At 39.8% G+C, this 16671-nt stretch overlaps 1 protein-coding gene across 1 annotated transcript in view; it reads right to left on the bottom strand.

Annotated features, from left to right (window-relative positions):
* The window catches only part of LOC143028514 (F-box only protein 32), a 55839-nt gene extending 44824 nt beyond the window's left edge, over positions 1-11015 (bottom strand). The window contains exon 1 of the mRNA XM_076190722.1: positions 10792-11015. Coding sequence (XP_076046837.1) covers positions 10792-10910 — 119 coding nt within the window. The 5' untranslated portion in view covers positions 10911-11015. The remainder of the gene's footprint in view (positions 1-10791) is intronic.
* Between the last annotated feature and the right edge of the window lie 5656 nt (positions 11016-16671).

The following is a 16671-nucleotide window of genomic DNA, read 5'->3' as shown; positions in this document are numbered from 1 at the left end:
TGCAGGTAGCGACGATTTTTGGATACATACATACATATACCAAGGTTTTTTTCCCCCTTACCAGGGAGGTAGCCAAAAAGGACAAGGCACAAACGATCTTTAGATAAATAGCTAATATTTCGGCAGAGCTCAACTGATGAGTTGTTTCTTTTCTTAGGTCTAGCTGAGAAGTCGTCGACCGTAGAACACGCATTTTTTAAAATTGTACACGAGAATATGGTCATGCACAACAAACATGAAAATATATGCATGAAACAGGAAGATATTTGTTTATAATAGAACATATAACACCAATAAAATGCATAATAATCACATAATGATTGAACATTAGGGATGTGACGTCACATTTTTATTAAATGCAGAATTAAGCTCGTAACGTCATGCTGTCGTTGCTTACGCGGTCACCTCCAAACTATTACATGCAATACTACGCATCACCATGAAGTTAAAGTTTCGCCTTCCTTTACATGTATATTTATAAGATATAACATATATTATGCGTGGGTCGCGACTATATATATATATATATATATATATATATATATATATATATATATATATATATATATATATGTATGTATGTACAGTATATATATACATATCACAGGTGAGAAATGTAGTAACACATTTGTAAATCACAACTAACACCACAGTCGGACGAAAGAAAAAGTTGCGTAAGCGGAACTATATATTTCGATTGCTACCTGCAATCCTCTTCAGTAGTACAAAGTGGCAGGGAGGAGGCTATCTTAAGTAGCAACCTCTTACAAAAGAAAGGGAACATGAGAAGATAAAGAACATCACTGCCCCAACCCTAGTTGACCTGAGGCTGACACGAGGTCGGGTCAGGGGGAGGGGGAGGAAGCTTGTTGACAATATTTTTGGTGATGAATAGTCCTGAAATGATGTCTGGGGTCCATTGACCCTTGGAAATATTCATCGTGGGCAGATAATCAATTAATGTTGATTCCACCATTTTCCTTCTGAACCCACACCCTAATTTATAAATGAGATCAGATTTCTCCCAGTCCATCCGGTGATTAAATTTATTAACGTGTTGAAACACTGCTGAATTTATTTGGCCATATCTAATCGACCTTTTGTGTTCATTTAATATTGTCGGTAGGTCTCTCCCCGTCTGGCCAATGTATGAAAGGTTACAATCTTTACATGGAAGGGAGTAAACACCTGGGATATGTTCTTCCTTCAACCTCTGGTGAACATTAACAACTTTTTTATTAATAGTATTAGGGTAAAATGAACACAAAAGGTCGATTAGATATGGCCAAATAAATTCAGCAGTGTTTCAACACGTTGATAAATTTAATCACCTTTTCTTTCGTCCGACTGTGGTGTTAGTTGTGATATATACATACATACATATATATATATATATATATATATATATATATATATATATATATATGTATATATATATATATATATATATATATATATATATATATGTTGAGAGTTGAGACACATGCGACAAGTTGAAAAAGATTGAAAAGGAAGACACGGGAGTATTTCGAAAGATTAGCATTGTCCATGGTGTTATGGACTCGCTCAATCAGAGTATAATTCATGGCGTTGTCGTTATTCATGCAGGGGTACTAAGATTAGAATCTTCAAGTCACTTGTCCTCCCTGCCTTTACAAAATAAAAAAAAAAATAAAAAAAAAATCATACCGACAGGAGACCTTTTGGTCCATAACCAGGTCGGATGCTAAGAATAGATAATTATCAAAAGGAAATTATCTAGTTGGTTGAAGACATATGGACTTTTGAAATCAAAAGAACGTGCAATCAGTACTAGAAACTTATTTGCTGTCTCTAAAGGAGGAATACAATGCTTAGGTGATTTGAGAACGCTACTGATAAATATATATCTAATTACACCAACATCTTTTTCACTCCCCACTTTTGTTAATGTTTTTCCAAATAACTGTAGGCGTACTTGTTATTTATACTTAAGTGCATAATTTTACATTTACTTTAGTTAAATTTCATTAGCCTCTTTTCAGACCATTGCTGTAGTTTATCTATTCTTGAATATCCAACTGATTCGAGTTATCACTTACTATTCTACACAGCTTTGTATCGTCAGCAAATTTAGAGAAATTATATTTCAGATCATGGTAAAGCTTCGGAGAATCGTTGTGGTATCGCTGGAATTGTTTTGTATTAAACCAGGGACTGTACTGTGAGATTCAGTCTCGGCCAGTTACCTTAAGCATAATTCGTGAAAGACAACTCTAGCTCCATGGACATGCGTCTCATGAGGCAACCCACGATGGAAATGGCCACAGAATTCATGGCTGAGGCAAATTAATCGACCCTGTCGAGAGTTCTTTGGAATGGGAAGGGTGCCTGCATGGGAGCTTGCTTGAAGAGACCGTGGGGAGTGTATGAGGCAACGCGCTCCCTGGCGTATGCCAGCAAATGGTGGTGATGACGATGGTCCAAGTTTATTCCTGACTATACAGTTCTGTTTTTAATCATATATTGTCTTTTTTTTCCCCACCTCTTCTATGCCTCGTTCTTTTCCTTCCAGTCCGCATCTTCCGTTAAACTATTTTTATATATCTATTTCCGTTTTATATATATATATATATATATATATATATATATATATATATATATATATATATATATATGTGTGTGTGTGTGTGTGTGTGTGTGTGTGTGTGTGTGTGTGTGTGTGTGTGTGTGTAGTTCTGCCATTATTTAATACGTATTTTCTACTCCTTTGGTACAATATATATTGTAAGATAATCCATTACTTTTCTATATCCGTAGTTTCATAAAACGTCCCCAGTCTGCATCTTTGTTTATATATATATATATATTCTCTCAAAGTCTGCATTTGAAAAATTATATTTCCCTTGTCTGCACATTTTCTTTCTTGATTTTGTCTTCTCCGCTTCCAACATAAATTCTAGATCCACACAATCACTCTTCCCTAATGGGCATGAGTAATCCAGTGATTCTATCATCTCAGGTCCAGTCTCGCAGATGTATCGTCGTCTTTGTCCATTGTGTTGGTTCTTGCACTCACTAGGTCATTATATTGTCCATTGCTACATTTAATAATATGTGCTCCATGATTCCCCACTAGCTACCGTTTTCCATTCTCCCCAAATTACCTCTCCATTGTAGAAGTCGCCAATAAAACTAATATTTCCACTTTTCTCTATAAACTCTTCAAATTGCTCGTTTGTATTGTTTATCAGTTCTGTATTCTACATCGTTCCACGTTTTCGTCTTGGAAGGCTGATGTATGCTACTGTATGCATGTCACTTGTCCCATCCTCTTCGTCCCTTCGTTGATATTTTCACTTTACCTTCTCTCAGTTACATCACTTCCACCTCGATGCATTCCCTAGTGTCATCACTCCTTCGCCTGTTTGAGTGTCAATACTTTCGTTTAGCTTGGTTTCAACTACGCATATCATGTCTGGTTTCTTCTCTTAAATAATTGTTTATCTCCATTTTTTATACCATCTATACCTGTGTAGGGAATATTAACACTCGTTTCTTCATTGTTTCCCTTTCTTCTTGGTTTTAGTTTTCGTACCACTTTCTCGCTCTCTGATCTACCACTCTCCATTCTTGTGTTTCCTTTTCGTTCCTCTATTTCTCTTTTTTTTTTTTTTTGAGGGGGGGCTTCTTGTACAATTGTTATTGTTTTTTCTCTTCTTCTGTTGTGCCTCTTTGTACCTATATTTTTCCTGCATTTGCTAGTTTCCCTGTGATACTATATTAGACACCACATTCTGAGACTTTGTGTTGTTTTTGAACACACTATTTTTCGTCTAGTATGTAACATCCACCACTCTGTGGGGAAAGCTGTTTTTCAGGTCCCTTCTATAATTGTCCTTATTGAGTTTTCTTGCATGTCCTCTTGTGTTTCGCTTATTCCAAGTTAGCAAGTCATCTCTATCAAGGATTTCCCCACCTCTCATAATTCTGTAGATGGTCAACAAGTCACCTCTTTCTCTTCTTTGTTCTATAGTCGGTAATTCTAGTTTTGACAATCTCTCTTCATATGACAGTTTTGATAGTGTTGGGGCCATCTTCGTAGTTGCTCTCTGGATTCTCTCAATCTTCCTTATAGCATTTTTAGTACTGGGTGACCATAGTGTTGCTGCGTACTTTCATTTAGGCCTTATCAGAATAACTAGAATTTTCTTTGCCATTTCTTCATCCAAGTAAAAACCACTTTTATTGATCTTAGCAAGTTATAGGTTTCACCGACAATTTTGTTTGTATGTTTGTCAGGGGACATATCTTTTGTCATAATCATCCCCAGGTCTTTTTCAGATCCCACTCTCTTTACTTCCTTTTCACCAATTTTATATTGTCTTGGTGTCCTTTTTTTTTTTTTTTTTTACTTTTTATAAAATCCATTATGCTCTTCTCACTTCTGACTCCATTCCCAGACCCTGTTCAGATCTCCCTGTAGTGAGTCACAGTCCGTTTCAGCACTCTAACAATTTTGCATCATCTGCAAAGAAGCTCATGTAACATTCCACACCCTCGTCCATGTCATTCACATAGATAGCAAACATTGGTGTATGTGTGTGTGTGTAAGTGCATGTGTGCGTATGTGTTTGTACATTTAAGGTTGTTTTGTCGAAGGGGGTGAATAAATTAAATAAAAAGAAAAAATCCACCATGCATCCTCACCTCTCTCAAAAATTGATCACGAAAAATATCTTAACAATAGCCACAATAAAAAGGTGTAAGTACTGCCAAGTAAGAAGTGTAAGTACTGAGAAACATACTGAATCAAGCTCCATTAAATCGTTGATAGAATAACTGATGTTGGTACAACAAACAAGCATTGAAACAACTATACGTGTGCTTCCTAAATATCTGCATACAACTAAGCTTCTTCTCCCTTATAAGGGAGGTAGCCAGTCAAGTCATGCACCCACTCCCATCCGTCACCCATTTCCCTCTTATTAGCTCCTCGTGGATGAAGTCCCATCCCTGTCCACTGCCCAGATCAGAAGCAATGCAAGTTCATTTACACAGTGACTGGTCCTGCTCTAAATGTGCTTTGTCTTGCTGCATTGTTTCTTATAACAGAGTGTGAAAGTGTTCCTTAAGAAATGGAAGAAAATTTGACTTATTTTGGTAGGAAGAGTCGAAATGACTACATACAAAGGTACCTCAAAAAGGTACGATTTCCATGCAACTTCGAAAGACCATACTGCGCAGAGATTGCACTGTATACTCCCCACAAACAAATGAATAAATAAATAAATGAATAAATAAGTAAATAAATTAATTAATTAATTAAAAAATGCCAAGGAGGCGACAGCAACCACGGGGATGACCATCGTCTCCCGCCAACAAGGGCAGGAGCGTCGTCCCACCAAGCGAGAACAGACGAGATATCCCATCGTTCCGCCGAACCTGAACAAAACAGCTGACTATTGATTGACCTGTCAGTTCATCGTTGCCATGGTCGAGCAAGGCTCTCTCCTATTGGTTCAACCCATTACAGACAGTACTCGTGATTGGATCCTGCTTGTCCTACCCAGCCATTTCATTGGTGTAATATTACAAGCAATTCCAGTGTGTATTCGTCTCCAGGTGATGCAGTGGCAACAGAGCGCGCGTTCAGAGCTCAGAACCACGTCCACACAACAAAATACCACTTCATGAAATGCCTCCTTGACTCGTGCACCAACCTTGGGAATCCCTGCAGATGAGGATGGGTGGGGAGGGGGAGAGGAAGAAGGAGGTGATGGAGGAACAAGAGGGATTCTCAACAGACAGTTCCGTCGTGCGTGCGTGCGTGCGTTCGTATTGACTTAATTGTAGTATACAGGAAAAGGTGCTACGCTCGTAGGCATCTCCCAGTTTCCACGTATTAAAGCTCTTTTTAATTAAATTATTTTTCCAGCTTGGGATGCATATTCTTCTAAGCCACTGTTTCTTAACCTGGATTGCTAGCGAACACACGGAGGGGGGCTCAAATAAATTTAATCATGGGGTGATGGAAGTATGTTCCTGATTGTATAGGAGCAGTTATAATCTCTGTTAACAGACGTTTGGGGCGCTAGTCTGTCTAAATCTTACAAGGGGTGTTGAGGTCGGACAAGATTAAGAAATGCTGTTCTAGGTTACTTCAGGGGTTTACGCTTATGTACGGAAATTTATTTCCTCCCGTCCTTCAAATACGTTACATTTTTTTTAATGTGTCACCATGAATGCCCTCCCGCCTCAAAGCCAAATGACCTTCTCTGTCGATTATGTCCTTCCCCCTTCAATGCTCTGAACACTGCGATCAATTCAAATCTTTCTCTTCGATCCTTTACCAATTGCAGAGCCAATGCTTCCAGTCCCTTCTCGTCCTGTTCATCATTACGGCTGAGGACCAATTTGATCGATGTTCCTTGTATTTCCTCGAGCTTGTTTATACCCTTCACTGTGTATAGATAAAATACCACCATTGTGTATTCCAATCTAGGTCGGATTAGTTTTTTTAGCCCATGTTCTTCAGCAATCCAGATGTGTCGCCAATAATTTTACTAGTATGTCTATCAGGTTCTAGAGGCCCGTCGAGACGAGACGAGATTGGTGTCCTAGTCCAGTCGGCGCATCACCCAACCGGACGGACGAACGAGTTAGAAAAAGATTTAGCTTAAACAGATATTTGTGGACGATAAAATAATGAAGAAGCAATAAAAGTGATCGATATGTTTCTTTAAGTTCTGATTAGTCTTCAATTTTAATTAAGCTGTATGACTGATTCTCGTGGATGGCACAGTCCCGAAACTATATAATCATTGACTATGCAAAACAAATGCAGTCTTTACACTATAAGAAGAGGGACAGAGGCGTACGTTTTATTTATTCATTTATTCATGTACTTGTTTATTTCATTTTAACAAGCGCAACTATGTGACGGATGGTTGATAAAAGGGAAATGTGGGGTATTGTAACCCCTAACCCACCAGTGCAACAGACACTATTCTTCACGCGTACGTTCGAATACGTTAGTGGTGGGTACTGGCGGATCCAGGAATGGGCTGGGGCTCACCTAAATTTGCTTTTTCATTACCTCATTGCAGAGGTCGAGAAACTTGCCTCGTGTACACCGATCCGTGGCATTTTTTCCCCAGCATTTAATGAAACACTTCAGTAAGAATAATTGGAAGGATATTCATCACATTAATGAAGGTAAATATTTAAAAATGTACGATGAAGTATTACTTTTTGCCAAATATTTTGAAACTAAATCAAGTGAGACCATGTACTTCAATTTACATGATAAATATCGTATTCGTGTTACAGAGTATATGTTTTAGACACCGTATATGTTTACAAAACGATCAACAGTCACTTATCGTCGCGACAAACCTTCCTACGATTAGGCGGCAAAGATTTCCCAGCGCTCGATGTAATAATCGAGATAAATTGATACTATGTTAACTATTCCATACGTGATTTGTTCTCAATTTGTTCTGAGATGTTGAATCTTTAACGCAAAGACTTATGAAGTTCAATCAAATTAATTATATTCAAAATATTATATTGGAAATATAAAATTTAATGTATCTATAATCTAAATGTAAAACCAAGCTTCAAATCTTGATGAAGTATGTTTAGCATTTCTAAAACCGTAGAAAAATATACAGATTTCATTATTTTGCGACTTCAAGTGTGCTATTTTTCTAAGTGTGTGCTTGGTTTGTTTTTATTATATTTGTGTTAATAAAAGCACTAGTTAAGTGGTTAAGTATCTAGAAAGTTTGCATCATAGCCAACATTTTCCCCAACACTAATTTTATGTTTATTGAATAAACACATAGTCACATCATCATAACTCCTGTAACAAGAAATTATGGCATGTTATTTGAAAAACACTTGATTACTCATCACTTCCGAGCCAGTCGGGTGGGTCGGACGTCAATGGCAAAAAGCGTCTCCCTACGCTTGTTATCTCTACTAGTAATTTGGTGATGTATCTAGGCCTCCAATTTCAGACAAAAATAAAACGATCATTTTGTTGTCTAGCAAGATTTAATCGCCAACATAGGACAACTGGTTAAAACAATAACATCTTGCATTATTTTTTTTATAAACTGAAATAACTAATGATGTTGCGGTTAACTTTGCCACATATTAATATTGTTAACAATTATTTGAATGTAGGGTTGTCTAATTTGCTATATAAGTCGAATCACTACCAAGTGTCACTTAAGTAATATCGTTTACTTTATAGCTAAGAAAAACAGGTGAAAACTCTGACTGTTTTTTATTTATATTTGTTGCACATACTTTTATTAGGCTGAAGTGGAGTAGGATATCCCAGTAGGGTCAAAGGTTGCCCATCAATTTTTCCCTTCCACTCATCTTTAATCATTTATAATTTGATTATATAGCGTCATCAAACAACACTCCTAGGAACTATCAGAACAGAAATCAATCATACAACTTGAATACAGGAAGACAATACTTGTTTTTGTTTAGTTTGTGTTCGCAACCTAATTTATATTGGATTTACCCCCAATAAAAAACAGGAAGTTGATGTTCGTGTGAAATACCATGACCAATGCTGTTTTTTATTAATGTGATTAGATGCTGTTATGAACACTTTCCTACCAGTTTATGTTTATTATTTATAAGTCATACTTGTATACTGCTATACAGAAAGTTACACACACACACACACACGCACACACACACACACACACACATATATATATATATATATATGTTTTTTAAATAATTGCAGTTGAATGTTTCTTCTATTATAGGTGACTAAAGTACAAGGAAATCTGAAAAATAATTAATAGATTCAGTATCATATATCAGACCACTCAGAGGGAGGAATTCAGGTTACCCCCCCCCCCACACACACACACAATTTTGATCTTGGATCCGTCACTGGCGGTGGACGTGACGTGACGTAGTCTGGGATGCCACAAGAAACTACTTTTGTGTCACGTGGCACCGTGGCACGTGCAGCATAAGTCAAGACAGGCAGAGCGGTGAGAAAGGATGGTCAGTCAGACGAAAGAAAGAAATGCATTGCGAGGATGTTTGTGCACTTACTAAAGGCAAACGAACGAACACGCTTTCACTAGGTTGAACCGAACCAATACATAGGTTCGGTTTCCCGTCAACCTGACCAACAGGGAGTGGCTGTACCACATGTCAAAGTACAAGGCATGCCGACGAGACTGATGTGCGAAAGTAAACGTTGGAGATTCAATTTACTTAAGAACTGGAAAAGTAAATAGATTTTTACCATCCCATCATGTCAACATACATCACGTACAATATATGAGCAAACGGCAATCTGTAATGCCACATACATACGCCATACGATTTTAGTCACCAGTGGAATTACTGAAGGACGTTGAGAAATACATAGGTGCCTTAATTTGTGAAATAAACGAGAAGAAACAATATATATATATATATATATATATATATATATATATATATATGTGTGTGTGTGTGTGTGTGTGTGTGTGTGTGTGTGTGTGTGTGTGTGTGTGTGTGTGTGTGTGTGATTCACCTTGGTCTTTGGATCACGTGTTGGACTCGTGATCGACAGCTATTTCCCTCCCGGAAGAGAGCTCAGAGCTCGTATGACCGATCTATGGGTAATGCTATGGCCTTACACGCACACACACACACACACACACAACTCCCCGCCCACGAGAGTTGGAGTAACGACTCGAAGCGCAGCGATACTGAAATAATTTCAGCCCTGGGCAGGATTCGAATCTGGCACCGCCGTACTGACAGTCTGGGACTCAACCAACCGCGCCAACGTGTGTGTGTGTGTGTGTGTGTGTGTGTGTGTGTGTGTGTGTGTGTGTGTGTGTGTGTGTGTGTGTGTGTGTGAGAGAGAGAGAGAGAATTGGAAAAAATCAGGTAGACACAGAGGCGGGACCCGTTAAACATAGTCCCAATCCTGTGTATTGGACTGAGATAAGTCATAAAACAGTCAATTCAACGGCAACATTCCACCACATTTTCAGAGGGAGAAAATCACTAAAATCATGGAGGATCAGGGGGCAAGTCCTTCGTCCCCTCACTCCATCTCTCACAATCGCTTATTAAGACACACCAAGGGAACACGATCGTGTTATTCTTGCCCCCCGCCACAAGTTACTCGGTGAATTATAAAAACGCCCACGGCAGGTGTCCAACCTCGCCCATCCCTGTGAACCTTGTCACAGAACAACGCATGGGATTACATACACGAAGCTGTGAATATGCACCACCAATACCTAAACTGCATACTATCTTCCATTCCTTACTGAGCCTAAACAAGTATAAATCTCACGTCAGTATTTGACACAACCGCTCACCACACAAACACTTACATTGGCATCGTTAGCTGATTCTCATGGATGGGCTACATATCCCTTTCCACCCTACTACTGCGACTTCCTAAATCCTTTTCTCCCAACAGCAGGAAACCTAGATCCAATGAGTCTGTCCCCATACATTGTGTGTCGGCCGGTGTCACGATTCCGTTGCATTCAGGAGTGCCTGCCTGAGGTCACTAGCGAGCATGACACGACTGTTGGGCCATGGACAAACGTCTCCAACCAAAGTCGACATTCCAGGGGCTGTCGACAACGCATTCCATGGTGACATATCACCTGTACTTAAACAACACCACACACTGTGGACGTAGACGCATTGTGAAGCCTGATATACAAACGCCACGTTCAAAAGGACCGTAAATGAAGAAGAAAATTTGAGTGAGCTACCAGACACGGCCGAGAACAAAGGGAAGGTAGTACTCACCTCTCCTCCTCTTCTGATGATCCTCCACAATGCACGACTTTCTTTTTCTCCCAGCCTTCCTCTGTCTTAACCCATTCTTCACCGGGTCCTCTCCAGTCCTTATATAAAAATGGCATCATTTTATTTGGAATGCAAAGTGTGCGCACGGCAGAGATATTGGCACGGAGCCTCCGCACCTACGATCTAACATCACTGGTGCATGGGTTTGTTGACAACAGTCTGGAGACCAGCTGATTTGGACTGCCATAAACTGCTAGACTATGTATTTCCATATGGTTAAAACAATCCCATTCCAAATATCTTGTGCGAAAGAAAGTATTCTCCATATACCATATAATGCTACTCTAACTTGAAATAAGTTCATTTTATGCTCATTAATATCTGTGTAACTTATGTAATTAGTAACTGGAAACAGTTTTACACGTGCGCTTTGTTTTGCTCCTTCACGGGACGAGAAGTCTATACAGTATAGATTGGCCATATTTTCTTGAATTGTGATTGTTTGAAAAGTGCAACCACTGTTCTACAAGGGAAATGGTGATTTATTAAGTTCAGAGTACTATAACTCACAAGTCACTGCAAAAATCGATCAACTCAATGTCAGTGATATCGACGATGGTAGTGCATGGAAATGATAGAAAACGGACAAAATATCCGAAGAGAGAACGTACATCAATAGTTTGTTGTCCTTCAGTTTTTGTTTCCCTCCCACGAGAGAGAACACTTCGATCGAAAAGAAGAAATCTCAGAGCAATTTTATATCAGGTCGTATCAGCTGCCTAACCGTGTAATGCGAGATATAAGTATTCGTACAATAGATATTGTATGAAAATGTTAATCAAATGCAGGCTTATTCTCAATACAATGTGGGTTTTCAATAGAATTCTAGTATGTTTTTTCACATTCATTCATGAATGCAACTTATCATATCAACCCACTTTTTTCTTTTGCACCATGGTAAGGTGTGTGCATTTCTTTATGATACCATTACTACTTGCATTGCAACAGGTACCGCGCGCAACAAAAGCTTTATTGTACGCTCCATCACTCCGTAATTCTAAAATAACATAAAAAGATAGATTGCGGTTCTATCCACCGGGATGTACTGTATTTTGTCTCAGATAGCGAGCGTGAAAGTCTATACTTCAGCATCTTGTGATAGAGGACAATGAAGGTGGCAACTGGCAAGAGAGATTTAAGGGTGAGGGTGGTAGGGAGGATAGTGAAAAAATATGCGCGCGCGCGCACACACACACACACACACACATTTCCCGAGTTGAGACGATGAAAGTAAATTAGGAAATGGAATCAGGTGTGAACATATTCACACCAAGACGTGTTAGGGACGAAAATTTGAAGAAATGTACGTAAAGGATATTTTTAAGTTATTGATGACCAAAAAGTCCTCTGTATAAATTAAAAAATTCCCTTATTATCTTCTACCATTGGTTGGAATGTCACACTGAAGAGGGTCGTAGAGATAGTAAACAAGAAATTTGACCAGGGTTGCAGTAGATTTATTGATTAATTTTTATTATTACTCTTTAATCGTGAAAGAATGTTGAGCAACTCTAGTTCATAGAGATGTCTATAAAATCCCTAAAATATTGACCACATCAAATATCCAGCCAATATATTTTACGGTGTGCATTAGGAAAAAAATATATACAGGGAAGAAGAAGAGGTCAGGGGGGACGAGCATGATGAAGACAGCTCCGGGCGTCGTACGAGGAAGATAGCGTGGGAATATGTTAGAACTTGAATGAAACGCAAACAAGCAGACATAAATAAACAAATAGGAAAATGAATAAACTAGGAAATAAATGTTATAAGAGTTTTTTGTATTTCCCGTTCATTATTATTACTGTTATTATTAAACTGGATCTATGTAACTGATCGTTCAAAATTGCGGAACTTTTTTTCTTTTTCATAGTTCAACATGAAAAAGAAGTTTCCAATATTCATTTGTTTGACCAAAATCTGCAGATTCCGAGGTTTGTTGCCTCCTTTTCAGATGGAGTGGAATACTGAAGGTGTCAATAATCGGGGTATATATGATCAGATGTGCGAATGACCTATCCGAGCTTGTGACTAAATGTCCATAAATGATGTGAGCAGCCTGTTAATCGAAAAATTCAGACCACCATTAAATACTTAGCAAAATAAATTAATATTTCCCTAAGGAAGAGAAGAAAAAGTAGAAATTCTCAGTGGCAGGTTGTTCACAGCATTTATGGATATTTAATCACAAACAACACTGGGATAGGTCATTCACACTTTTGAGCCACACAGATCGTCAGCGGTTATTCAGTTAAAAAATTGTATAAGATCACACCAAGAATATTGTTATTGTCAACATTTATTGTCATTATTTTCATTATCATTGTTATCATCATCATTCATTGTCATTAATATAATTATTACATGATGCCGCACGTGACTACAGTACTGTATTTCTCCCACGTCATCCACCAAGCGGAGGTCAGGATCGTTCATCGGATGCCCCAAGTTTGCCCAGAGCCTGCGGGCGGCCTCAACGGTCACTGGATGGGAACGTTATGTGACGTTTCTGTGGAGGTATGACGTCAAGGTAAAGTCTCACCATATTCTCGTTCTTACATTGTTGTGGTTCGGGCGACTTATGCCGCGTGGCGTGCTTCCTTTCCTTGTGACGGCGGAGGAAGTTGCCAAGCCGTTGCTGCTACTGCAGTAAAATCCGTTCACTGTAAATAGCACAGGACCGCCGCAAGGTCAAGGTCTAGTCAGAAGCCAGTCCCGCGGAAAAAGTAAAATCATCTTCGTGGCGGTGCACACCCTTCCTCCGGCAGTGAACGGGTTCTCTTAGCTGGAAAACGGTGCAGTCTGACTCCGTCAAGCCCCTGCTGGCACCTTTCCATACTATTTGATGTAGGGCTCTGTTTAATCAATTTCTGTGACTCCACACTCGGTTGCGATGGGGATGATATGTTGTCTTCTGTGAATTTCCTTCGTTATTTTGAAAACGATTTGAAGATAAGTCTCCCACGCCAATTTGTGCGGGATTTTCCTGGGTGACGAAGTGTCGGTAGTGACGTGGTGTGGAGCGACGAAGAAGGCCAGCAAGTCCGGGGCAGATCATCCATGTGCCAGACCTCGAAACACATTTGTGAGAAAATGTTAATGCAACATAAGGAAAGGTTCCGCAAACGTTTTCTCTGCGGATAATTCTATATAATTTAAGATGTATTCCTTGAGAACGACTAAACAGTAGGGTAGAAATATCGTAACACTGGTTACGAACTGGATATTTCATCACGAAAAATTTAGAAATAAAACAAAATAGTGCGCGTGCGGATGGAATGGTTTTCCTCCTCGCCAATCTACAACGGGTAGCGGGAAATATGAAAAATAAACGAACCGGAAGATGTTTAACTACACCTCTCTGAAACGCTACGGAATGCTCAAAACATCAAGTGCCCTGTTCATCATGATGTGCTGCCTAGTGCATATAACACGTCGAGCCTTCCCAGATGAAGCAGTAAAGGGAAGGACGGGAAGTATGAGTATGCAGCCTACCAAGCCGACCAATACATTTCCACACTTCCAAAGCCTGCATCTCATGTATGATCAAGTGAAATCAACCTTAGACTATAAAGACGAGAAAAACGACTGGCACTCGAACGACAGAGAAATGAATGGCAGAAGTATAGAACAGATGGATGAATCAACTTTCAAACATGCTGATAAAGGAATAACTGACAGCAGAGAATCTTATGGAGTAGGAGAACTAAGATTCAACAGAATCGTGCTCAGGAATGAGGATAACGACTTCGAAGCTTTGGCCAGGATGTTGACGAATGTCTTCGTCAAGTGCCGGATGCCAGAGACGGCCATCGCAGACGAGGCTCCTCACGGAAGGACGACCAGTTCGAGGTTGTGGGACGACCCACGTCGTCAGGAGACGTTGTGTCGGGGCCCAGGAAAACGAAACTGCCGCTCTGGTGTTTGGGTATCGCGTGCCCGTGTTCGTCACGAGTACTGTTCTGCAGTCAATGCACCACAGCAACTGCCAGCTTCAGATGAAAGCTCCCGTGTTCACCTTAATAACACAAGATACAGGGAGGAACGTTTTTGTGTTTTGCATATTAATGCCAATTACGATTTCCTCCAGGAAATCTTGAGGCTCCAACGGCGCCCTGATGTTGTCAGGATTAAGTTTATTTTCGATTTGTACGGTTCGAACACGCTGCACAAGCATGAAGTTGCGGGGAAACTCCAAAAGGTAACCACAGCTGCGTTGCTCTATACATATTCTCATTTTCATATTGAGAAAGCGCGCGCGTGCACGCACATGCACGCGCGTACACACACACCACGAGCATAGCTCCCTTCCCGTGTAATAAACTAGGTGAATACATATACACGTACACACATACACGCGCATACACACACATACACGCGCATACATACACATACACGTACACACGCGCGCGCATACACAAACATGCACACGTACACATACACACACAAATATACACACGCATGCACACACATAATTTCACATAAGCAAGCAAGCGCGTGCAAATGCACAAATGCATACACACACACACACACACACACGTACGTACATACACACACATGTGCACACGCATACACGAACGCACACATAGATAGATACGCATGCAGACACGTGCGCGTGCACACATACACCCGTACACACGCATGCACACATACACAGACCCATACACACACACACATTGTGTATACTTAGTTCTGGAGGAAGCTTGTGGTAAATAAGCATTTTATTTTGTGGGAAATTAATAATATGGCAGAACTTGTAGGTGAGCTCCTTGAATGGAAGAGCGATTTCCTGAATGTGCGTGTGCGCGCACGTGTATGTGAGTATGTGAATGCGTAAGTGTGGACGCAGTGCCTTGTCATGAACAGGAACTGCCGAAAGCCCATCCACAAGTCACTATCTCTCTCTCTCTTCTCTTGGCCGCCAGGTTCTGCGTTTGGTCTTCCTTCGGAGAGGTTATCGACTCCTGCGGACGTCGGCTCGCCGACCCCACCTGCTCGAGTACCTGCAGCAGGAGTCCACGGCGGTGCCTCTCACCGTTCTCAACCTCTGGGTGCTGGTGAAATAGAATCCCTGGACATAGATGATCATCAACTCCCTTGTATGTAATGAGAACTCATAAACCGGGCCCAGCTTTAATAGGTAACCTATCTCTTCACATGTTATCTATAACCCTCATGCCTCAATTTTTTTTCCTATGTCTAGAATTTGTAATAGAATACTTGCTTCATTTCCAGTGTTTTGTATCTATCCAACATTCGCAATTATACCTTTGTCCTTTACAAAATAATTTCCATGATTGAAATTAACCGCAAATATTTGTTCATTATTTCAGTCAGAGTTGATGAACCTGAGAAGCAGATTAGGTTGATCTTTGCATTTATCGATAAGTCATTTATCAAAGATCCTTTCTACCTCTTTTCAGATTACATTGTATTTATTTCTTGCTGTTTTGTGTACGCTTCATTTGTTATATTATCTAAATTCTTCCTATTTAGAAACCTTCAAACCTATATTTTTTGTGGGGTTCGTTTTTTCCATGTGCTCCTTTTTTTTTACAAACGAAACCTCAAGCGCAATATAATAAAAGAAAATAAAAAAAAAGTGCCAGTCTCAAAAGGGCGTTTGCACGTGATGTCATCACAACCGGAAGCCGCCATTTCGGAAGGCTTGGAAAGTAAATATACCAGCATGACCAGAGGCAGGTGCGCTTGTTCAACGTTTGATAAATGGTAAATTATATATCGAGTTTTTGGTTGCACGAACCGATCAGATCGTGAAAAGCACCTAGAACATTACAAACTGCCAAAAATCATAGGGAA

Source organism: Oratosquilla oratoria, chromosome 9 (assembly GCF_046742065.1).
Source record: "Oratosquilla oratoria isolate Oo_2021 chromosome 9, ASM4674206v1, whole genome shotgun sequence".
In the NCBI taxonomy this organism is placed as follows: Eukaryota; Metazoa; Arthropoda; class Malacostraca; order Stomatopoda; family Squillidae; genus Oratosquilla; species Oratosquilla oratoria.
The sequence above is the reverse complement of the archived record's forward strand: the minus strand, read 5'-3'. Positions and strand labels throughout refer to the sequence as shown.